Source organism: Festucalex cinctus, chromosome 9 (genome assembly GCF_051991245.1).
Source record: "Festucalex cinctus isolate MCC-2025b chromosome 9, RoL_Fcin_1.0, whole genome shotgun sequence".
Lineage (NCBI taxonomy): Eukaryota > Metazoa > Chordata > Actinopteri > Syngnathiformes > Syngnathidae > Festucalex > Festucalex cinctus.
The window spans coordinates 7,688,663-7,713,767 of record NC_135419.1 but is presented as its reverse complement, the minus strand read 5'-3'; the positions used below and the strand labels follow the sequence as shown (position 1 = coordinate 7,713,767).

General features: G+C 42.5%; 3 protein-coding genes and 1 pseudogene across 6 annotated transcripts in view; all 4 read left to right on the top strand.

Moving 5' to 3' along the window:
* The window catches only part of LOC144025391 (protocadherin alpha-C2-like), a 144,410-nt gene that overhangs the window by 21,704 nt on the left and 97,601 nt on the right, over positions 1–25,105 (top strand). The window contains exon 1 of one of the 4 annotated variants that reach the window (XM_077531335.1): positions 14,603–17,131. The exons of 1 other annotated variant lie outside the window; for it this stretch is intronic. In XM_077531335.1, the coding sequence (XP_077387461.1) occupies positions 14,774–17,131 (2,358 nt within the window). In that variant the 5' untranslated portion in view covers positions 14,603–14,773. Of the gene's footprint in view, positions 1–14,602; positions 17,132–17,993; positions 20,510–21,834; positions 24,351–25,105 lie in introns of those variants that run through there. 2 more of the 4 variants (XM_077531336.1, XM_077531331.1) reach the window with 2 other exon arrangements.
* On the top strand, positions 63–2,499 carry LOC144026237 (protocadherin alpha-3 pseudogene; annotated as a pseudogene).
* On the top strand, positions 3,543–10,649 carry LOC144026236 (uncharacterized). The gene is made up of 3 exons (XM_077532827.1): positions 3,543–5,912; positions 7,201–9,591; positions 10,638–10,649. The coding sequence occupies exons 1-3, from the start codon at positions 3,543–3,545 to the stop codon at positions 10,647–10,649; spliced, it is 4,773 nt and encodes a 1,590-aa protein (XP_077388953.1).
* On the top strand, positions 10,553–13,983 carry LOC144025394 (protocadherin alpha-6-like). Its single transcript, XM_077531345.1, has 2 exons — positions 10,553–13,067; positions 13,148–13,983. The coding sequence occupies exons 1-2, from the start codon at positions 10,695–10,697 to the stop codon at positions 13,202–13,204; spliced, it is 2,430 nt and encodes an 809-aa protein (XP_077387471.1). The 5' UTR covers positions 10,553–10,694; the 3' UTR covers positions 13,205–13,983.

Genomic DNA, 25,105 nt, shown 5'->3' with positions numbered 1-25,105 from the left:
ATATAATCCCATTTGTTGAATGCATATTTTAGTCACCACGGTTAACCTATTATTGCTCCATCATGATGAAATTTAAAGGACGCGACGCATCCGGAGGACAAAGGCGCCTGTTTGCTTTCATGGCTGCGTTTATTTTGTCGTGGAGCAGAGTTTGCGCACAGATTCGCTATTCCATCGCGGAAGAGGTGAAAGAAGGAACCGTTGTGGGGAACATAGCGAAGGATTTGGGACTCGACAAGGCCACGCTGAAAGAGAGAGGATACCGCATCGCGGAGGGATCATCAGAGCCGTTTTTTAGCGTCAACCATGGAGACGGCCTGCTGTACGTGGATCGAGTCATTGACAGGGAGCGTGTGTGCGAGCGCAGCAGCGTGTGCGTGATGCAGCTCAAAACGTTGTTGGAAAACCCGCTGGAAATCCACTACGTGAGCGTGGAGGTGCTCGACATTAACGACCACTCTCCAAGCTTCTCCGTGAACGCGTCGCGTTTGGAAATTTCAGAGTCTGCTCTGCCCGGTTTGCGTCTCCAGCTGCAAGCTGCACACGACCCCGACGTCGGGCCCTTTTCCGTCCAGGAGTATAAACTCAGTGCTAATGAGCATTTTCGATTGGAAGTGAAAGAACGAGGAAAGGATGGTAAAATACCAATTTTAGTGCTGTTCAAGTCACTTGACAGAGAAACGAAAAACAAACACAAATTGCTTTTGTCGGCTATTGATGGAGGAAAACCGAGTCGATCCGGAAGTGCTGAAATATGGGTGCATGTTTTAGATGTTAATGATAATATGCCTGTTTTCACCGAAGAAAATTATTCAGTGCATCTTAAGGAAAATGCTCCAATTGGCACAACTGTTATACAAGTGAATGCCACTGATTTAGATGAGGGCATTAATAGTGAAATTATCTATACATTAGGGAATAATGTAAATAGCCGAATACGTGAATTGTTCCGTGTAGATCCCCATACTGGTGTAATTACTGTACAAGCACTGATTGATTCAGAATTAGAGGAGAGCTATGAAATTGACATACAGGCTTCTGATAAAGGATTTGCCCCTTTCCGAACTGAAAAAAGTGTCTTAGTAAAAATTGTTGATTTGAATGACAACATTCCACAGATAGATGTGACGTCATTTTCCAGAGCAATAGCAGAAGATGCAAGACCAGGAACCACTGTAGCATTAATAAGTGTTCTTGATCAAGATTCTGGCATGAATGGAAAAGTTATTTGTTCTCTCAGTGAAAATGTTCCCTTTATGTTATCACCTTCAACTCAAGACAACATGTATTCTATAGTCACAAAATCACCATTGGATAGAGAACAGCAGTCCATATACGAGTTTATGGTAGTTGCAAAAGATGCAGGTGTGCCATCTTTGTCATCTGAAAGAAGAATAACTATTGTTGTGTCAGATGTGAATGATAACAATCCAGAGTTTTCCTCGAGCCCTTACACATTTTACGTTACTGAGAACAATCCTCCAGGACAATCAGTGTGTTCTGTGAGTGCATTTGATCACGATGAAGGTGACAATGCCCACATTTCATATCATATTTTAAGAGATGGAAGAGAAAGGGAACACATTTATTTACACAGTTTGAATATCAATTCTGAAAATGGACAGATTTCGGCACTAAAAAGTTTTGACTTTGAGACGCTGAAAAGTTTCCAGTTCCAAGTGGTGGCCACCGACGGCGGAAGTCCTCCACTGAGCAGCAACGTGACGGTGAACGTGTTCATTCTGGATCAGAACGACAACGCTCCAGTCATCCTGTATCCAGTCAGCTCCAACGGTTCGGCTGAAGGCGTGGAGGAGATTCCCCGCAATATGAAAGCAGGAGACTTGGTGACTAAAGTCCGAGCCTATGACGCCGATATCGGATATAACGGCTGGTTGCTGTTTTCTCTGCAGCAAGTCACCGACCACAGTCTGTTTTCTTTGGACCGCTATACGGGCCAGATCCGAACACTTCGCTCCTTGACGGAGACAGACGAGGCTGAGCATGGACTGCTCATACTGGTCAAAGACAACGGCAACGTTTCGCTCTCGGCAACAGCTACTGTGACTGTCAAACTTGTGGAGCCCAAAGAGGCTTTTGCAGCTTCCGATGTCAAAAGTGCAGCAAAAGTGGACAATGAGGAGGACAATGTGACTTTTTATCTCATCATCACTTTGGGCTCCGTCTCGCTCCTTTTTGTCATCAGCATCATCGTGCTGATCGCCATGCAGTGCTCCAAATCCACAGAGTACACTTCCAAATATCTACAAGACGCTAATTATGATGGCACGCTGTGTCACAGCATCCAGTACAGATCGGGAGACAAACGCTACATGTTAGTTGGACCCAGGATGAGTATCGGGTCCACCATAGTCCCGGGAAGCCACGCCAACACTTTGGTGCTCCCTGACAGGAGACACACCTCTGGGGAGGTAAGACATTTTTTCCCCATGCAGTTATTGTTTACAAGTGATGTGTGCCTACTGCCTATAGTGGTGACTAAATACTTCTGAGTGTTGTAAAATGTTGATTACCAGTTGAATTTGGTGAGGAATTTGGGGTTTGCATATTGTTATGAACATGACTTTGCATAGCTGCTGTTGTTTCTGCTGGCTCTTATTTATTTGTATTTATATTGCACTTATTTGCATGGTGGCTGGCATTTTATCAATTAATTTGGTCCTCAAATCCAGGAGGAAATACATGAGTTCTCTTTTAGTTCCAGGCAGTCATGCTCCCCAACAGGAGACACTCTTATGATGGGGTCAGGCCTAACCAAGTAATAATCTATTTTTAGGACAGATTTCCATCAGAAATTCTTGTAACTAAATAATGCCATTTACAGGAATATTACATCAGTGTGTGCAAAAGTCCAAAAACAAAATAAAGCCACAAAATTCAACATTTCACACATAGCCTATGCATTGAGCTCAGACAGGGGTTGAGAGGATGTATAGCACGCTAACAACATGTTTATCACTCATCTATCAGACATTCCAAACTCATTTAATCAAATAATAAACTTTGTGTAGGGTACCCACACCACGGTATATGTATTTAAAATTTAAAATATAAATAACACATAGCCTAATTATTGTTGCGAGATCTGGACAACCAAATCCAGATGTTGAAGAGTTGCATTAAAGATGTGCAATGTGGTGCTGAATGGTGTGATTGCGCAATTCTATACATCTCTTTTTTTTGTATTTTATTGTATTTTATTTATTTACTTTAATCAAGAAATTGCCATTCCCCTCATTGACCGGTTAAATAACGTGTGTGTTTGAAATGAATTAATCCCACTTCCTGGAGGTCGTCACTTGGTGTCAGTATGTGAGCACAAATGTGCACCGATAGATTTTCTTTGTCAAAAATGATCCTCCCCTTTGTCGGGTGGATTTTTTACACAATAGTGCTTGGTGCATTCTGGGCGCACACCGTGATAGTGAGCACGGTATTTGTGCGGATTTAAAAATGAGAATATAATCCCATTTGTTGAATGCATATTTTAGTCACCACGGTTAACCTATTATTGCTCCATCATGATGAAATTTAAAGGACGCGACGCATCCGGAGGACAAAGGCGCCTGTTTGCTTTCATGGCTGCGTTTATTTTGTCGTGGAGCAGAGTTTGCGCACAGATTCGCTATTCCATCGCGGAAGAGGTGAAAGAAGGAACCGTTGTGGGGAACATAGCGAAGGATTTGGGACTCGACAAGGCCACGCTGAAAGAGAGAGGATACCGCATCGCGGAGGGATCATCAGAGCCGTTTTTTAGCGTCAACCATGGAGACGGCCTGCTGTACGTGGATCGAGTCATTGACAGGGAGCGTGTGTGCGAGCGCAGCAGCGTGTGCGTGATGCAGCTCAAAACGTTGTTGGAAAACCCGCTGGAAATCCACTACGTGAGCGTGGAGGTGCTGGACATTAACGACCACTCTCCAAGCTTCTCCGTGAACGCGTCGCGTTTGGAAATTTCAGAGTCTGCTCTGCCCGGTTTGCGTCTCCAGCTGCAAGCTGCACACGACCCCGACGTCGGGCCCTTTTCCGTCCAGGAGTATAAACTCAGTGCTAATGAGCATTTTCGATTGGAAGTGAAAGAACGAGGAAAGGATGGTAAAATACCAATTTTAGTGCTGTTCAAGTCACTTGACAGAGAAACGAAAAACAAACACAAATTGCTTTTGTCGGCTATTGATGGAGGAAAACCGAGTCGATCCGGAAGTGCTGAAATATGGGTGCATGTTTTAGATGTTAATGATAATATGCCTGTTTTCACCGAAGAAAATTATTCAGTGCATCTTAATGAAAATGCTCCAATTGGCACAACTGTTATACAAGTGAATGCCACTGATTTAGATGAGGGCAGCAATGGTGAGATAATTTATACTTTAAGTAATAATGTAAATAGCAGAATACGTGAACTTTTCCATGTCGATCCCCATACTGGTGTAATTACTGTACAAGCTCTAATTGATTCCGAACTAGAGGACAGCTATGAGATTGACATACAGGCTTCTGATAAAGGATCTGCTCCATTCCAGACAGAAAAAAGTGTCCTAGTAAAAATAGTTGACTTAAATGACAACATTCCACAGATAGATGTGACGTCATTTTCCAGAGCAATAGCAGAAGATGCAAGACCAGGAACCACTGTAGCATTAATAAGTGTTCTTGATCAAGATTCTGGCATGAATGGAAAAGTTATTTGTTCTCTCAGTGAAAATGTTCCCTTTATGTTATCACCTTCAACTCAAGACAACATGTATTCTATAGTCACAAAATCACCATTGGATAGAGAACAGCAGTCCATATACGAGGTTATGGTAGTTGCAAAAGATGCAGGTGTGCCATCTTTGTCATCTGAAAGAAGAATAACTATTGTTGTGTCAGATGTGAATGACAACAGTCCAGTGTTTTCCTCGAGCCCTTACACATTTTACGTTACTGAGAACAATCCTCCAGGGCAATCAGTGTTTTCTGTGAGTGCATTTGATCACGATGAAGGTGACAATGCCCACATTTCATATCATATTTTAAGAGATGGAAGAGAAAGGGAACACATTTATTTACACAGTTTGAATATCAATTCTGAAAATGGACAGATTTCGGCACTAAAAAGTTTTGACTTTGAGACGCTGAAAAGTTTCCAGTTCCAAGTGGTGGCCACCGACGGCGGAAGTCCTCCACTGAGCAGCAACGTGACGGTGAACGTGTTCATTCTGGATCAGAACGACAACGCTCCAGTCATCCTGTATCCAGTCAGCTCCAACGGTTCGGCTGAAGGCGTGGAGGAGATTCCCCGCAATATGAAAGCAGGAGACTTGGTGACTAAAGTCCGAGCCTATGACGCCGATATCGGATATAACGGCTGGTTGCTGTTTTCTCTGCAGCAAGTCACCGACCACAGTCTGTTTTCTTTGGACCGCTATACGGGCCAGATCCGAACACTTCGCTCCTTGACGGAGACAGACGAGGCTGAGCATGGACTGCTCATACTGGTCAAAGACAACGGCAACGTTTCGCTCTCGGCAACAGCTACTGTGACTGTCAAACTTGTGGAGCCCAAAGAGGCTTTTGCAGCTTCCGATGTCAAAAGTGCAGCAAAAGTGGACAATGAGGAGGACAATGTGACTTTTTATCTCATCATCACTTTGGGCTCCGTCTCGCTCCTTTTTGTCATCAGCATCATCGTGCTGATCGCCATGCAGTGCTCCAAATCCACAGAGTACACTTCCAAATATCTACAAGACGCTAATTATGATGGCACGCTGTGTCACAGCATCCAGTACAGATCGGGAGACAAACGCTACATGTTAGTTGGACCCAGGATGAGTATCGGGTCCACCATCGTCCCGGGCAGCCACGCCAACACTTTGGTGCTCCCTGACAGGAGAAACACTTCGGGGGAGGTAAGGAAGCTTTTGAAAATATGTGGCTCCATGTCAAGATGTATTGGTTCGAGGATGCTTTTTGTTTGCTTTTCACATTTGATCATCTTATTACTTGTTAATGCAACAGCAGACATCGTGAAAACAAGAAAACGATACACTTGAGATTTGATTAACATTCCTGCACATGGTCAATGACTATTGGACAAACTTAACTCGGCTATATGATATCCTCCAATGCAAAATTTCGCTTATTATTTATAATATATAAATAGTCAGGTATTGGTATGATTTGAAATACACCTAAAACACTTTTTACTGCCGAATATACGCAGTATATACACAATATATCTCTTCATTCTAGTAGCATTAACATTATTGGGTTTCCCCCATACCTTTTATGGATGCTGACAAAGGAGGATGAATTCCTGCAGGTTGGAACTGCAATGTTGCTGTCCGTGGTGCTGAAAACCCATACTCGTTTCCACACGTCTGTCGAGAAACGTACATGAGACCGCCTCATATTTATGGGATGATGCATATACCTCAAAATAATTCAGTCGACCTATAATCATTTATATCAAGCCTTTAAATGGTGTGTGGTGTGTTTGCGCGCTGATAAAATGATAAACTATAGTGGATCAGAATGTTTGGTTTACGTATTTGTTGAATTTGTTTGTAAATGTTAAACATGTTTTTACCTGATCATTAACAAGGCCTGGTGTTGCTGTGAGAGTAAAAGTGTGGTGGATTGTCTTCTGCCTATCTCGTGCATAACCTGCATTATTGGGAATTGTTGTGGTAGGCCTATATCGATACACTAAATCACTATGAGCAGTGAGTGAATGAGCAATTGTTTTTGAAAACGTTATACAAAGTTGTATGTGAAGTATGTTTCCTTCACCAAAATACAAAGTCTCGCTGGCTTGGTATTGCATCACTTTACAATGTAATGCACGATAGAGGTTTGATAGCGGTCTTTTATTTTTTATTTTTTTGGCTATATACATTTGTGGAGCCAATATGCCTGCTGCGAACGTGTGTCTGCATTTAAAGGAATTAAAATGTAGATTCAATGTCATATCCAGGTGGTGGCAGTATGTGACCATATTAGGTATATTTAACGTTGAAACTGGCTGAGTCCGCCCATCCAATATTCATTCTGGTGGTTAGTATTCAGCTGACACACTTGGACTAACCCACGGTGATATTTTCATGTTCGCTCTGCATTCTTTTGACTTTTTTTAACGCAAAAAGAACCCGTGATGGGGCCATTATTTTTCTGTCTGTAATGACGAAAATATTCTAGCAAAACGGGGACATGCTTGGAGTCCTATTTTGGCTGCACAACATGGAACAAAGAGGACAGGAGCGCCGCGCGTCGCTCGTCGTCTTGGCGTTGTTTTTATGCGTCCGTTCTGCTTCCACACAGCTCAGATATTCCATATCCGAGGAGCTTAATGACGGGACTTTTGTTGGGAATGTTGCGAAGGATTTAGGAATAGACCTGGCTTCAATAAAGCAGAGGGGATTCCGCATTATGTCCAGCTCGAGTGAAAGTCTCTTTAAGGTAAATGACAACGACGGGGCCCTTTATGCGAACCGTAAAATTGACCGCGAGGAGGTTTGTAAGGAGAGCAATGCGTGCTTGATTAATCTTAAAATCGTACTCGATAACCCGCTGGAGGTGCATTATGTCACAGTGGAAATAATAGATTTAAACGACCACGCCCCCGCGTTCCCGGAAAAGACAAAAAGACTGGAAATAAGCGAGTCCGCTTTGCCGGGTGCTAAATATCAGCTGCAAAATGCATTTGACCCGGACGGCGGTATAAACTCGGTGCAACAGTACAAAATCAGCCAAAACGACCACTTCCGCTTGGAGGTGAAAGACCGCGGGCGAGACGGCAAAACGCCAATTTTGCAGTTGCAGAGGCAGCTTGACAGAGAGAACAAACGCAACCACAAGCTGGTGCTGACAGCCATTGATGGGGGCACGCCCCCAAAATCAGGCTCGGTTGAATTACTCATTGAGGTTCTGGACGTGAATGACAACATGCCGGTGTTCACCAAAGAGATTTATTCTGCAACGCTGCAAGAGAACTCCCCGGTGGGCACGACCGTCATTCAAGTTAATGCAACAGACTCTGATTTCGGCTCCAACGGAGAGGTTGTTTATTCGTTTGGAAGTGACGTCAAGGCTAAAATTAGACAATTATTCAACATTGATTCTGTCACTGGGGAGATTATTGTGAAAGGGAATGTTGATTTTGAGGAGCAAGACAGTTATGATATTGATATTCAGGCGTCAGATAAAGGAATTATTCCATTCAAAACTGATAAAAGTGTAATTATTAAAATTATTGACATAAATGATAATCGTCCGGAGATAGAAGTCACATCTTTGTCTCGTGCAATTTCCGAGGACTCGAGACCTGGGACAACAGTAGCACTCATCAGTGTTACAGATTTAGACTCTGGCCTTAACGGCAAAATAATAAGTCATGTGTCTGGAGAATCTCCTTTTGTGTTAACTGCATCTATGCAGGACAACATGTTTGCTGTTGTTACAAAGTCCCAGCTTGACAGGGAGCAGAAGCAGGCATACGATATAACAATAATTGCTAAAGACTCAGGTGAACCAGCTCTAACCTCCAAACAGATTATCACTGTTTTTGTCTCAGATACAAATGATAACAGCCCAGAATTTTTATTGAGTCCTTACACGTTCTACATTAGTGAAAATAATAAACCAGGGGATTCTGTATTTTCCGTAAAAGCGTCTGATCGTGACGAAGGTGAAAATGCGCACATTTCTTATCACATTTTGAGGAACATAGGAAAGGAAAATGGGCACACATCGTTTCTTAATATTAATTCTGAAACAGGAGAAATTCTGGCACTAAAAAGTTTTGACTTTGAGGCGCTGAAAAGTTTCCAGTTCCAAGTGGTGGCCACCGACGGCGGAAGTCCTCCACTGAGCAGCAACGTGACGGTGAACGTGTTCATTCTGGATCAGAACGACAACGCTCCAGTCATCCTGTATCCAGTCAGCTCCAACGGTTCGGCTGAAGGCGTGGAGGAGATTCCCCGCAATATGAAAGCAGGAGACTTGGTGACTAAAGTCCGAGCCTATGACGCCGATATCGGATATAACGGCTGGTTGCTGTTTTCTCTGCAGCAAGTCACCGACCACAGTCTGTTTTCTTTGGACCGCTATACGGGCCAGATCCGAACACTTCGCTCCTTGACGGAGACAGACGAGGCTGAGCATGGACTGCTCATACTGGTCAAAGACAACGGCAACGTTTCGCTCTCGGCAACAGCTACTGTGACTGTCAAACTTGTGGAGCCCAAAGAGGCTTTTGCAGCTTCCGATGTCAAAAGTGCAGCAAAAGTGGACAATGAGGAGGACAATGTGACTTTTTATCTCATCATCACTTTGGGCTCCGTCTCGCTGCTTTTTGTCATCAGCATCATCGTGCTGATCGCCATGCAGTGCTCCAAATCCACAGAGTACACTTCCAAATATCTACAAGACGCTAATTATGATGGCACGCTGTGTCACAGCATCCAGTACAGATCGGGAGACAAACGCTACATGTTAGTTGGACCCAGGATGAGTATCGGGTCCACCGTCGTCCCGGGCAGCCACGCCAACACTTTGGTGCTCCCTGACAGGAGAAACACTTCGGGGGAGGTAAGATATCACTTGATTATTTAATGCTTTCCAAAGCAGTATGCGTCACTTGTAATTAAATTTGGTTGTTTGAGGACTTGGAGTGAAAATGGGGTGAATTGATGCGCTATATGATTGTTATAGATTTTGTGCAAAGTCTGGTTCTTTTTGTCAAGCAAAGGTGCGGATTGATTTGCTCATTGTGGAAAATGTTGTCTCGAGCAGGGGTCTCCAATGTTTTGTCTTGTGAGCTACTTTAAACAATAAGTTATATATATATTATATATATTATATATATATATATATATATATATATATATATATATATATATATATATATATATATATATATATTAGTAACATTAAATGGCAAATGGACTGCTTTTTATGCAGCGCTTACACCATACGGTGCCCAAAGTACTTCACAACGCCTCACTTTCACCCATTCACACACACTCAGTGATCAACTGCTGCTATGCAAGCGCTGCCGGGTCCACTGGGAGTAAATCGGGGTTCTTGCTCAAGGACACTTTGACATGGTCAGAAGTGCTGAGGATCGAACCCACAACCTCACGGTTGGGAGACGACCACTCTACCACTCAGTCCCCGTGTCATCTTCATTATTTGCATAGTACACATAATATTCTTGTTTTGAACATATATGTTTTAAAATAGTACAGTATTTTATTGTGTAAAATGAATTATATATATATATATATATATATATATATATATATATATATATATATATATATATATATTATTATTATTATTATGAAAACGTTATAATTAGCTTTGTGGCCTATCTTTGCATTTATAAGTCGCAACATGGAGCATTTATTTACTTTCAAAATAAATGACTAATACAAATGCTGTGCTATTGGACATCACTTGGTGCCAGTATAACGCCAGAAAACGAAAGGCTGTACATATAGTGACGTCACCGAAAACAAAAATCACACGGCGCATCCCATTCGCCTCACACTACATTTGACCAAACCTTTTTCCTCTCTGGACTATACAGCTTCCCACAAGTGGAGCTCAGAATGTCTTATTCTCGTTTACAGCGCTGCTGGTGAAACGAGTTTCATATTGTTATTTAAACGCGGGTAAATTAAGGCTATATGTCGTGGAACGCATTTCCCCGTACCGTGATGGAACAAAGAGGACATCAGACAATGTGGATTTCCTGCATGATTCTCCTGATTTTCAGCCGGGTGTCGGGACAAATTAGATATTCCATCCCTGAGGAAGTAAAGGAAGGTACCGCTGTTGGGAATATCGCGAAGGATTTGGGTCTGGACAGGGCCACGCTGAAAGAAAGAGGCTACCGCATTGTGCACGGCACTGCGGAGCCCCCTTTTCGAGTGAATCATGACGACGGCATCTTGTACGTGAACGGCAACATCGACAGAGAGGAAGTGTGTGACCGCAGCAAGGTTTGTGTGATCGATTTAAAAACCGTCCTGGAAAACCCACTCGAGGTGCATTATGTGGCGGTGGAGGTCGTGGACGTAAACGACCACGCACCGAGCTTCCCGGAGCGGGAAAAGACATTAGAAATCTATGAATCTGCGCTCCCGGGGGCGAGGTTTCAGCTGCAAGCTGCGCGGGATGCAGACACAGGGTCGCTGTCCGTTCAGCACTACAAGCTGAGCCAAAACGAGCACTTCCGTTTGGAGGTCAAAGATCGAGGCGAGGATCGTAAAACGCCCAGTTTGGTTCTCCAAAAATCCCTGGACAGAGAATCTGTCAAGACTCACGTGTTATTTTTAACAGCCACCGATGGGGGGAAACCTCCACTATCTGGCAACATGACAATAATTGTGGAGGTGTCTGACGTGAATGATAACCCCCCAGTTTTTACTCAAGAGTCATACACTGTGCATTTAAATGAGAATTCCCCTCTCGGGACGACAGTGGTGCGAGTGAACGCAACTGATTTAGACGACGGCTTAAATGGTGAAGTTGTTTATTCTTTTGGCAATGACGTGGATTCACGCACTAGAGCTCGTTTCAATTTAAATCACGTGACTGGGGTGATAACTGTGGCGGGGCCGATAGATTTTGAAGTGTGCAACAGGTATGAGATAGACATACAGGCGTCCGATAAAGCAGTGGCAACACTGTCTACAGACAAAAGTGTCATCATCCACATCGTTGACATGAATGACAACGCCCCCGACATTGAAGTGACGTCATTTTCCAACGTGTTGCCAGAAGATGCAAAGCCAGGGACCACCGTCGCTTTAATAAGTGTGAAAGATTCAGATTCTGGTCTTAACGGGAAAGTTATGTGTCATACTAATCTGAATGTCCCTTTCATACTGTCCCCATCTTTACAGAATAATATGTATTCTCTTGTTACAAAACAACTTTTAGATAGAGAACAGCAGTCACATTTTAGTATCACAATTGTAGCTAAGGATGCAGGAGAGCCATCTTTATCCTCAGACAAAACCATACAAATTGTTCTGTCAGATGTAAATGATAACAGTCCGGAATTCTCCAGTAGTAAATATATATTTTACATTAATGAAAATAACACTCCGGGAAATTCTATTTTATCAGTGACAGCCCATGACTATGATGAGGGTAGCAATGCTGTGATTGAGTATCACATAAAAAGAGAGAGAGGCAGTGAGCATTTGCTGACCTCCTTTTTGAACGTTAATAGTGAAACCGGAGAAGTTTCAGCTCTAAAAAGTTTTGACTTTGAGACGCTGAAAAGTTTCCAGTTCCAAGTGGTGGCCACCGACGGCGGAAGTCCTCCACTGAGCAGCAACGTGACGGTGAACGTGTTCATTCTGGATCAGAACGACAACGCTCCAGTCATCCTGTATCCAGTCAGCTCCAACGGTTCGGCTGAAGGCGTGGAGGAGATTCCCCGCAATATGAAAGCAGGAGACTTGGTGACTAAAGTCCGAGCCTATGACGCCGATATCGGATATAACGGCTGGTTGCTGTTTTCTCTGCAGCAAGTCACCGACCACAGTCTGTTTTCTTTGGACCGCTATACGGGCCAGATCCGAACACTTCGCTCCTTGACGGAGACAGACGAGGCTGAGCATGGACTGCTCATACTGGTCAAAGACAACGGCAACGTTTCGCTCTCGGCAACAGCTACTGTGACTGTCAAACTTGTGGAGCCCAAAGAGGCTTTTGCAGCTTCCGATGTCAAAAGTGCAGCAAAAGTGGACAATGAGGAGGACAATGTGACTTTTTATCTCATCATCACTTTGGGCTCCGTCTCGCTCCTTTTTGTCATCAGCATCATCGTGCTGATCGCCATGCAGTGCTCCAAATCCACAGAGTACACTTCCAAATATCTACAAGACGCTAATTATGATGGCACGCTGTGTCACAGCATCCAGTACAGATCGGGAGACAAACGCTACATGTTAGTCGGACCCAGGATGAGTATCGGCTCCACCATCGTCCCGGGCAGCCACGCCAACACTCTGGTGCTCCCTGACAGGAGACACACTTCGGGGGAGGTAAGACCCATTCAGCAATTACATTTTATTACAGATGTGAGAATCAACATCAACTTTCTGATATTAGTTATCATTTTCAGGTTGTGATGGAATTTATAGTAGATTCTGTTTGTTTGACGAGGTTGGCGTTTCAGTGAAGCTCCAGAGGGTTTGGTGCTGTCTGTGGTTCTGAAGTCCTTCAATGCGTAGTGATTCTTTTATTTGTACACAAAGAGCAATACTAACCTGACTGTGACTGATTATTTTGCGGTGTGGTTGGTTGACATGTTCACTATTGTCCAGAGAATATGAGATATTTTAAATGGAAATTAACACTTTCGAAATAATTCAGCAGACACATCTTTTTGTATATTTACAAGGTAACAGGATCCAGCAGAATATTTGTCAAAATCATGTTAATAATAATAATAATAATAATAATAATAACAATAATAATAATAATAATAATACGCACACGTACACACATACAATTTTGCTCGATGCATGATTTTGAAGGATTCAAAAGTTGTAGGCTATATTCAACCCATCCTTGCTATCAGTGTAGATTTTCATCATATATATATTTTTTTCATCAGCCATGACAACATTCTGGTGCTCCCTGACAGGAGACACACTTCTGAGGAGGCAATGTATTTTTTTTTCAAAGTTTACAACAATAGCGAACAAATTTTCCGCATGTTTTGCATATTTTTGCATATGTTCGGGACATCCTCATATCTTTAATGGCAACTTTCTGCTTTTATGACGTATTTATTATTTATCTCTTTGACACTTTTTCCCCAGTGCACAATTCTCCAAAATAATTGCAGGCCATTTATTACAAAGTGTCTGTAAGTGAAAATATGTGTTGTTGTTGTTGTTGTTGTTGTTGTTTTTGTTGCTTTAGGACTGGCTAAATTCAAAGGGTATCTGGTACATAGTATTTGATTTCACCTGTTAAAAATATATACGGAAATATCCGAAACAGGTTGTATGTCGGGCGGCATAATTTCACTGTATGGTTCTGAAACACGTTCAAGTATGGCCCCGCTTCTATAGTGAAAACTTGGGCACTGATCAGAAACATGGCGGTCACAATAAAACAGCTAGCAATTGGTTGATTGCAGTGATGTATTTGCCTCTTATGTGACTTGTGAGTGAGGATATGTTTTGTAACTTTTCCGATAATAAATGTCTGGTGCCGTTTTGCCATTGTGTTTTCTCTGTATGGGAAGAGGAATTTATCAAGTAAAAATAAATTACATACACGAGTGTAATGTGAGGGGCTGTGGCATTTTGTCTCCGTGTAAAATCATAGAGGTATTTGATGCATTTCAGGTCCCGCATAGTGGAAAATAAAGCCGTCATTTGCACTGCAGATTTGGTGTAATTTATATGCTTGGAAAAGATGCTCTTTACTTCCTCTCCTTTTTTTGTAATTTGAATTTTCATCTCTAGGTGTCAGTGTAAGGACACGTACGCGTTGGAAGATCATGTGACTTCATAATAGTGAGCCGTTCGCCTGTTCCTATCCTCCACCTCTTGATAACATTCGCGCTGGCATGATCGCCGTGTCTGCTTTTCGGTGTCAATTGCCTCGCTGTTCTTAAGTCTAAACCAGGTGGAGTAGCAGAGGAATATTTCCACACGCTACACATTTGTATTTTGTTATTCACAAGTGAGGATAATTTTCTTAGAATGGACCAGTACTGATTTTTCGTGTCATCATGGAACAAAGAAGAGCGCGTCAATGGGTGAGACGCTGTTTGCTGTGGTGCGTGGCTGCGGTGCTTTTGTGCAGCGTGACTTCGGCGCAATTAAGATACTCCATCTCCGAGGAAGTCGATGGTGGCACTGTGGTTGGGAATGCCGCAAAAGATCTCGGATTGGATAGAAATACGCTGAAAGAGCGCAAGTATCGGATTGTTTCCAGCCTTGCCGAGCCTCTTTTTCATGTGAGCCAGACCGACGGCCTCCTTTATGTCAGCAGGAAGATCGACAGGGAAAAGGAGTGTCCGCAAACCACTACGTGTTTGATCAACCTTAAAACCGTGCTAGAAAACCCACTGGAGGTCCACTATGTTACAGTGGAAGTGCTGGATGTAAATGACCATTCTCCAAGTTTCCCAGAGAATGAAATAATGTTGGACATTTATGAGTCGGTGCTGCCTGGAGCAAGATTTCAGATGAAAGCGTCTCGGGATGGAGACAGTGGCCAGTTTGCTGTTCAGCAATATAAACTTAGTGAGAATAATTATTTTCGTTTGGAAGTTAAAGATAAAGGAAAGGATGGGAAAATTCCCATATTGGTGGTGAAAAAATCCTTAGACAGGGAGACTACGGGGCATCTTATATTAGTGTTGACTGCATTGGATGGAGGAAAACCTCCCAAAACGGGTGAAATTAATATTGTAATAAATGTTTTAGATGTTAATGATAATGCACCCATTTTCTGGAAGGATGTTTATTCTGTGATGCTCAATGAAAATGCTGCAATTGGGACCACTGTTACTCAAGTGAATGCAACTGATTTAGATGAAGGATCAAATGGAGATATACTTTATTCCTTTGGTAAGAGTATGAATCAAAATATTATGGATTTATTTGATATTACAGAAACAACTGGTGCGATAGTTGTCAAAGGCCCTTTAGACCATGAAGAAAATGACATATTTGAAATTGAAATACAAGCATCAGATAAAGGTGCTGTGCCTCTAACAACAGAAAAAAGTGTCATCATCAAGATAGTTGATGTCAATGACAATGCACCTGAAATTGAAGTGACGTCATTTTCGAGCTCTATTCCAGAAGATTCCAGACCTGGAACTACTGTCGCTCTAATTAATGTAAATGATTTGGATTCTGGCCTCAATGGGAAAGTGATTTGCTCCATAAGTGAGGATGTTCATTTTGCTTTATCGCCATCTTTACAAGACAAAATGTATTCTTTAGTGACCAAATCACCTCTGGACAGAGAGAAAATGTCCACATATGATATATCAGTAATTGCAAGAGACGCTGGTGAACCTGCACTCTCATCTGAAAAGAGAATCAGAGTTTTCATTTCAGATGTGAACGATAACAGTCCAGAGTTTTCATCCAGTCCTTATACTTTCTATGTTGCCGAGGGCAATGATGCAGGAGCCTCCATCTTTTCTGTCAAAGCTTTTGATCGCGATGACAATGAGAATGCTGTTATTTCATATCATATTCTCAGAGATGGAAAAGATGAAAATAAGTTATCTTCATTTCTGAGCATTAATTCAGAAAATGGACAAATATCAGCACTAAAAAGTTTTGACTTTGAGGCGCTGAAAAGTTTCCAGTTCCAAGCGGTGGCCACCGACGGCGGAAGTCCTCCACTGAGCAGCAACGTGACGGTGAACGTGTTCATTCTGGATCAGAACGACAACGCTCCAGTCATCCTGTATCCAGTCAGCTCCAACGGTTCGGCTGAAGGCGTGGAGGAGATTCCCCGCAATATGAAAGCAGGAGACTTGGTGACTAAAGTCCGAGCCTATGACGCCGATATCGGATATAACGGCTGGTTGCTGTTTTCTCTGCAGCAAGTCACCGACCACAGTCTGTTTTCTTTGGACCGCTATACGGGCCAGATCCGAACACTTCGCTCCTTGACGGAGACAGACGAGGCTGAGCATGGACTGCTCATACTGGTCAAAGACAACGGCAACGTTTCGCTCTCGGCAACAGCTACTGTGACTGTCAAACTTGTGGAGCCCAAAGAGGCTTTTGCAGCTTCCGATGTCAAAAGTGCAGCAAAAGTGGACAATGAGGAGGACAATGTGACTTTTTATCTCATCATCACTTTGGGCTCCGTCTCGCTCCTTTTTGTCATCAGCATCATCGTGCTGATCGCCATGCAGTGCTCCAAATCCACAGAGTACACTTCCAAATATCTACAAGACGCTAATTATGATGGCACGCTGTGTCACAGCATCCAGTACCGATCGGGAGACAAACGCTACATGTTAGTTGGACCCAGGATGAGTATCGGGTCCACCATCGTCCCGGGAAGCCACGCCAACACTCTCGTGCTCCCTGACAGGAGAAACACTTCCGGGGAGGTAAGGCCTTTTCAATAGCAGTGTTTTTAATGCCATTGTTTCAGTGCATTTTGTGTGACAGCTTAGGCTGTTTGAAAGTGCTATATAAATAAGCTTGAGTTGAGTTGAGTTATTATGAACTATACTATAAATTCAAAGTCAATTTATGCTAGTTACAGACTTGTGGATGGGTGTTGTTGAAAGAACATGGTTTGGCAGTGGCATAATTCCAAATATGTTTCCTCAACAAGCTTACTTTCCATCAGCATTGAGAATTGAACTTCTTTGGCTGTATATATTTCTTGTTGTATGCACAATACTGCACATCTTGAGGTGCAAACGTTTCATCGATGAGCATATTGCCAATAAGTTGTTCACGAGTTTATATTCAAGTTGTTCATAAATGAAAATGGTCATTTGATGAAGCTGCTCTCCATGGTGCTGAAAAATAATTAAAAACAAAAAAGTAAAAACCTAATTCACCATAAAGAACAGACTATTGTTATGTGCTTGTCGGTTGATTGCACATTTTTACGTGTGGTAGGTACATTTGTGTCTTTTTGCCATCAGGGTAGGACAAGATAGTAAGTATCTATTGATGTCTTTTACTTTCAGATAACATCATACAAGTGCTCTTTAAAAAAAAGAAAAACAATTTTTTTCTATATGCATGTGTGAGTATTGTTTTTAATTGACTGAAATGAATGGATTTGTGCCTGTCACAATTGCCTGTGCAAGTAGAATGTTGACGGTATGTTACGTTTATTCGACACTAGGGGTCAGTATAGCTCAATATACCATCGCGTCAAGTACTACTTTACGTCACTGTCTTATTTCAGACCCGACCACCTCGTTTGTGTTATTTCTCAAACGCTTACTGCACGGTGCAGTGCTGTGATTACAGAATCACCCCTTTTTACTCAAAGGAGGACTTGTTATTTATTTATTTTAATGTAATTTTTTTTTTTTTTTGTGGCTCGTTCGGCACCACTTGTCTTTTCCAGCACATTGCAAATCGAAAGGATAATTGTTTGTCATCTACACGGCATGGAACAAAGGCGACGCGGAGGTAGGAGGGAGCGACGCTGGTGGTTGTCTTTAGTGCTTATTTTGTGCAATGGAGCATGTGCCCAGCTCAGATATTCCATATCAGAGGAGGTTCAAGAGGGAACCGTGGTCGGGAACATCGCGAAGGATTTGGGGCTGGATAAGGGCGCGCTCAAAGGGCGAGGATACCGCATCGTGGCCGGCACAGCTGAGCCCATTGTGGAGGTGAACCAGGACGACGGCATCTTGTATGTGGCGAGGAGGATAGACAGAGAGGAGGCGTGTGAGCGCATCAGCCCGTGTGTGATCAACCTGAAAACGGTGCTTGAACATCCACTCGAGGTGCACTACGTTGCGGTGGAAATTTTGGACATCAACGACCATGCGCCTGTTTTTCTAGAAAAAGAAAAAAAGCTTGAAATATCTGAGTCGGCTATGCCAGGTGCTCGGTTCCAACTGCAAGCGGCCCGAGACCCTGATGTGGGCCAGTTTTCCATTCAGCAATATAAACTCAGTCAAAATGAATATTTTCGTGTTGAGGTGAAGGATCGAGGTGAAGACCGGAAAGTGCCATTTTTAGTCCTGCTCAAGCAGTTGGACAGGGAGACAACTGGGAGACACCGCCTCCGCCTCACAGCAGTAGATGGAGGGAAGCCCCCCAAGTCAGGCTCCATAGAAATAATTGTAGATGTCCTCGATGTGAATGATAATTCACCTGTGTTTGACAAGGAGGTTTATTCTGCCTCACTGAATGAAAATGTGCCAGTGGGCACCATTGTGATTCAGGTAAACGCAACTGATTTGGACCAGGGTGCAAATAGTGAAATAGTTTATTCATTCGGTAAGGAGGTGGATTTAAAAGTGATTGATCTTTTCAGTATAGACTCGAGCACAGGTGAAATTAAAGTGATTGGCCACCTTGATTTTGAGGACAGTAAAACTTATGAAATTGATATACATGCGTCTGATAAAGGGACAGTTCCTTTGACAGCTGATAGAAGTGTCTTGATAAGTATTATTGATGTGAATGATAACGCTCCCGAAATAGAAGTGACGTCATTTTCTAACTCCATTCAGGAGGATGCAAAAATAGGAACCACTGTGGCTCTGATTAGTGTCAGTGACTTAGATTCTGGAATGAATGGCAAAGTGCTTTGTGCCATCAAACAAGAAGTTCCTTTTACTTTATCGCCATCTTTACAAGAAAACATGTACTCTGTAGTCACAAAATCCCGTTTGGATAGGGAACATGTTTCTCAATATGAGGTCACCATCACTGCAAAGGACACAAACGAGCCAGTGTTTTCTACTGAAAAGACCATTACTGTCGTCGTGTCAGATGTCAATGACAACAGTCCTGAATTTTCATCAAGTCCTTATACATTTTATATCGCTGAAAATAATGCCCCTGGAGCCTCAGTTTTTTCTGTAAAAGCTTTTGATAAGGACGAAGCTGACAACGCTCTCATTTCTTATCAGATCAGAGAGGCAAGCACAGACGCTAAATTGTTGTCATTTATAAACATCAACCCAGAGACTGGGGAAGTAATGGCACTGAAAAGTTTTGACTTTGAGACACTGAAAAGTTTCCAGTTCCAAGTGGTGGCCACCGACGGCGGAAGTCCTCCACTGAGCAGCAACGTGACGGTGAACGTGTTCATTCTGGATCAGAACGACAACGTTCCAGTCATCCTGTATCCAGTCAGCTCCAACGGTTCGGCTGAAGGCGTGGAGGAGATTCCCCGCAATATGAAAGCAGGAGACTTGGTGACTAAAGTCCGAGCCTATGACGCCGATATCGGATATAACGGCTGGTTGCTGTTTTCTCTGCAGCAAGTCACCGACCACAGTCTGTTTTCTTTGGACCGCTATACGGGCCAGATCCGAACACTTCGCTCCTTGACGGAGACAGACGAGGCTGAGCATGGACTGCTCATACTGGTCAAAGACAACGGCAACGTTTCGCTCTCGGCAACAGCTACTGTGACTGTCAAACTTGTGGAGCCCAAAGAGGCTTTTGCAGCTTCCGATGTCAAAAGTGCAGCAAAAGTGGACAATGAGGAGGACAATGTGACTTTTTATCTCATCATCACTTTGGGCTCCGTCTCGCTCCTTTTTGTCATCAGCATCATCGTGCTGATCGCCATGCAGTGCTCCAAATCCACAGAGTACACTTCCAAATATCTACAAGACGCTAATTATGATGGCACGCTGTGTCACAGCATCCAGTACAGATCGGGAGACAAACGCTACATGTTAGTTGGACCCAGGATGAGTATCGGCTCCACCATCGTCCCGGGCAGCCACGCCAACACTCTGGTGCTCCCTGACAGGAGAAACACTTCGGGGGAGGTAAGAGCAATTGACCTATTAAATTATGTGAGAATATACGCCACTTTCAAATGCAAACGTTGCTGAATTGAACTATGTAACCAATTTGACATATATTTTAGCACTGCTAAATTTGTGACAGTTGTGGTTATCTTGTTGAAGTTGTGGTGGATTTTTACTGTTTGTTTGACTTGGTTAGTGTTTCAGTTCAGCTCTCAGAATTTGTTGCTGTCTGTGGTGCTGAAGTCCTGCCAGTGCTCAGTCACACAGATTGGACTGTGACTCATTTATTTGCAGTAGTTGGTTGACATGTTAATTCTTGTACAGAGGATGTTGGGCCTCCCTCATAGTTATGCAGACCACCCAATTATTATCTTTAACGGCAACGTTTTGCTTTTATGACATATATTCATCTCTTTAAACACTTTTTTCCCATTACAAACATTAATATACTTTCAAAAAATAATAATTACAGTATCTGCATGTGGGTAAATTATGTTGTTGTTTGATATTTTTGGTCTGAGACAGTTTCATTCCCAATGTGGTGAAATGCATCACCCCATCTACTAATATTCACCCTCCGCTGATTGTGCATTTTAAAATGCAGACAGACTCTCCTGTTTGCACAATTCTTCTGCACTTTTTATTTATTGACTGATTTATTTTTTATTTACTTTAGTTTAGTTTAGTTTGGTATTTTATGTGCCTTTTTTAAAATGTGCCGAAAGGTGCTGGAATAAAATTTTCGACTTGCAACGACAGAATTTCTGCTGCCGCTGTCTATGGTCCTGAAACATGATCAAGTAGGCCCTCCAGCTTCTAGTGTAAACTTTGGCTTTTATCGGAAACATGGCGGTAACAAAGAATAGCAATAAATAGTTAAAAGACTGGTTTATTATGACTTCTGTGATGTATTTGCCTCATATATGTGAATTGTGAGTGGGGATTTGGTTTGTAACTTTTCACACAGACATCCGACAATAAATGCCGGTTGGTTTTGTCATGAGCTGCAGTTTTCTGTATCATGGAGGGAGGAAGTAATCAAGTAAATAAATTACATACACGAGTGTAATGTGAGAGGGACTTGTATTTTGTCAGCAACTAAAATCAAGGAAGTCTTTGATGCATTTCAGGTCCGCATAGTGGATAATAAAGCCGGTATTTGCACATGATTTTGTGTATTATATGCTTGAAAAAGACACTCTTCACTTCCTTGCTTGTTTTGTAATTAGAGCTTTGGTCTCTAGGTGTCACTATAAGGACACATATGCATTGAATAATCACGTGACTTCATATTGTGAGCCGCTCCTACCCGCCACCTCTTTTACATTCGCGCTGTCAAAATCGCCGGGTCTCCTTAATCGGTGTCAATTTTCTCGCCGTTCTTATTTAAGCAGAAATGGCTTAGCGCATGGATGTTTTCACACACTACAGTGTAGTATTATAATTTCAAAAGTGAGGCTGATTTTCCTGGAATGGACCAGTGATGATTTTTCGTATCACCATGGAACAAAGAGGAGCGCATCGATGGGTGAGACGCTGTTTGCTGCGGTGCGTGGCTGCGGTGCTTTTGTGCAGCGTGACTTCGGCGCAATTAAGATACTCCATCTCCGAGGAAGTCGATGGTGGCACTGTGGTTGGGAATGCCGCAAAAGATCTCGGATTGGATAGAAATACCCTAAAAGAGCGCAAATATCGGATTGTTTCCAGCCTTGCCGAGCCTCTTTTTCATGTGAGTCAGACCGACGGCCTCCTTTATGTCAGCAGGAAGATCGACAGGGAAAAGGAGTGTCCGCAAAGCAGTACGTGTTTGATCAACCTTAAAACCGTGCTAGAAAACCCACTAGAAGTCCACTATGTTGCAGTGGAAGTGCTGGATGTAAATGATCATTCTCCCAGTTTTCTAGATAAAGAAACCAAGTTAGATATTTCAGAGTCAGTGTTGCTTGGAGCAAAATTCCAGCTAAAACCTTCTGTGGATGGAGACAGTGGTCAGTTTTCTGTTCAGCAATATAAACTGAGTGAAAATAATTACTTTCGTTTGGAAATTAAAGATAAAGGAAAGGATAGCAAAATTCCTGTATTGGTTGTTAAAAAATCTTTAGACAGGGAGACAACAGGGCATCTTTCATTAGTGTTAACTGCACTGGATGGAGGAAAACCTCCAAAAACAGGTGCCATGAATATTTTAATTAATGTACTAGACATTAATGACAATGCACCAACATTTTTTAAAGATGTTTCTTCTGCTATGCTTGATGAAAATGCTCCAGTTGGGACAACTGTTATACAAGTGAATGCAACTGATTTAGATGAAGGACCAAATGGAGAAGTAGTTTATTCTTTCAGCAATAGTATGAATCAAAATATTATAAATTTTTTTGAGATTGCAGAAACAACAGGTGAAATTGTTGTGAAAGGCCCGATAGACTATGAGGAAAATGACATTTTCGAAATTGAAATTCAAGCATCAGATAAAGGTTTTGTCCCTCTCACAACAGAAAAAAGTGTCATCATCAAAATAGTTGATGTCAATGACAATGCACCTCAGATTGAAGTGACGTCATTTTCCAGTTCCATACCTGAAGATTCCAGACCTGGAACTACTGTTGCTCTAATTAGCGTGACCGATTTGGATTCTGGCCTCAATGGAAAAGTTATTTGCTCCATAGGTGATGGTGTTCCTTTTGCTTTGTCGCCATCTTTACAAGACAAAATGTATTCTTTAGTGACCAAATCACCTCTGGACAGAGAGAAAATGTCCAAATATGATATATCAATAATTGCAAGAGACGCTGGTCAACCTGCACTCTCATCTGAAAAGACAATCAGAGTTTTCATTTCAGATGTGAATGATAACAGTCCAGAGTTTTCATCCAGTCCTTATACTTTCTATGTTGCCGAGGGCAACAATGCAGGAGCCTCCGTCTTTTCTGTCAAAGCTTCTGATTGTGATGACAATGAGAATGCTGTGATTTCATATCATATTCTAAGAGATGGAAAAGATGAAAATAAGTTATCTTCATTTTTAAGCATAAATAGTGAAAATGGACAAATTGCAGCACTGAAAAGTTTTGACTTTGAGACGCTGAAAAGTTTCCAGTTCCAAGTGGTGGCCACCGACGGCGGAAGTCCTCCACTGAGCAGCAACGTGACGGTGAACGTGTTCATTCTGGATCAGAACGACAACGCTCCAGTCATCCTGTATCCAGTCAGCTCCAACGGTTCGGCTGAAGGCGTGGAGGAGATTCCCCGCAATATGAAAGCAGGAGACTTGGTGACTAAAGTCCGAGCCTATGACGCCGATATCGGATATAACGGCTGGTTGCTGTTTTCTCTGCAGCAAGTCACCGACCACAGTCTGTTTTCTTTGGACCGCTATACGGGCCAGATCCGAACACTTCGCTCCTTGACGGAGACAGACGAGGCTGAGCATGGACTGCTCATACTGGTCAAAGACAACGGCAACGTTTCGCTCTCGGCAACAGCTACTGTGACTGTCAAACTTGTGGAGCCCAAAGAGGCTTTTGCAGCTTCCGATGTCAAAAGTGCAGCAAAAGTGGACAATGAGGAGGACAATGTGACTTTTTATCTCATCATCACTTTGGGCTCCGTCTCGCTCCTTTTTGTCATCAGCATCATCGTGCTGATCGCCATGCAGTGCTCCAAATCCACAGAGTACACTTCCAAATATCTACAAGACGCTAATTATGATGGCACGCTGTGTCACAGCATCCAGTACAGATCGGGAGACAAACGCTACATGTTAGTTGGACCCAGGATGAGTATCGGGTCCACCATCGTCCCGGGCAGCCACGCCAACACTCTCGTGCTCCCTGATAGGAGAAACACTTCGGGGGAGGTAAGACAAAAAATACCTCCATTGTTTTTTATGTGTGAATGTGCTTTACTTAATTATAAAATACATCTTGAAGCCTTGGAGACAAGGACTAAAATTATGGAAAGCTGTTATAGATTACACCTTTTCATTTGCTTCCGTAAATTCCCATGACATGTTGCTATACTTCAAACCATGTCTTTTTTTTTTTTTTTTTTTTGTTAACACAGTCAAGCAGATTATTGTAGCTATGATGTTTGTGCTAGATTGTAAAGTGGTTGACTCGAGTAAAGCAAGTTTAAACTATAAAAATATCTGATCTTTTGGTGTTCAGCTTTATTTTGAAAGGTATTCACCTGAAACATTTCGTTTGAGCTGCAGTTCTGAGTGATGCAACATGACAAGACTTTAATGTAGCTCAGCGTTTTAAAAAGTGGATTTTTTATTTTTTTTTGTACATTGAGTATTACAAGGACACATGCAGTCTGTGATGTGCAGTAACTTGTGAAGTTTTTAGTGTGTGTTTGTACCGTGAATGACACTTGAGCTAGCAATATAGCAAAAGGCCCTATATTGGATGTGTCGCATTGTAGGCCTAAGTGCAGTTCTGACATTTATATTCATTTATTTTACTCATAGTTTCGCCATGGTGATTGAAGAAGTGCACCTTTCATAGGTATTTCATATTTATATGTGGTATATAAAATGGCTGATTGGATGGGCGTTGACATATAGGCTAAATGAGATTTCAAATGTCATTAAAAGAAAAAAAAAGGCTT

Coding starts and splice junctions, on each gene's coding strand:
- LOC144026236 (XM_077532827.1), top strand. CDS start 3,543: ATGATGAAATTTAAAGGACGCGACGCATCCGGAGGACAAAGGCGCCTG. Junction 5,913..7,200: donor GGAGAAACACTTCGGGGGAG/GTAAGGAAGCTT, acceptor AAAATATTCTAG/CAAAACGGGGACATGCTTGG.
- LOC144025394 (XM_077531345.1), top strand. CDS start 10,695: ATGTCGTGGAACGCATTTCCCCGTACCGTGATGGAACAAAGAGGACAT. Junction 13,068..13,147: donor GGAGACACACTTCGGGGGAG/GTAAGACCCATT, acceptor TATCATTTTCAG/GTTGTGATGGAATTTATAGT.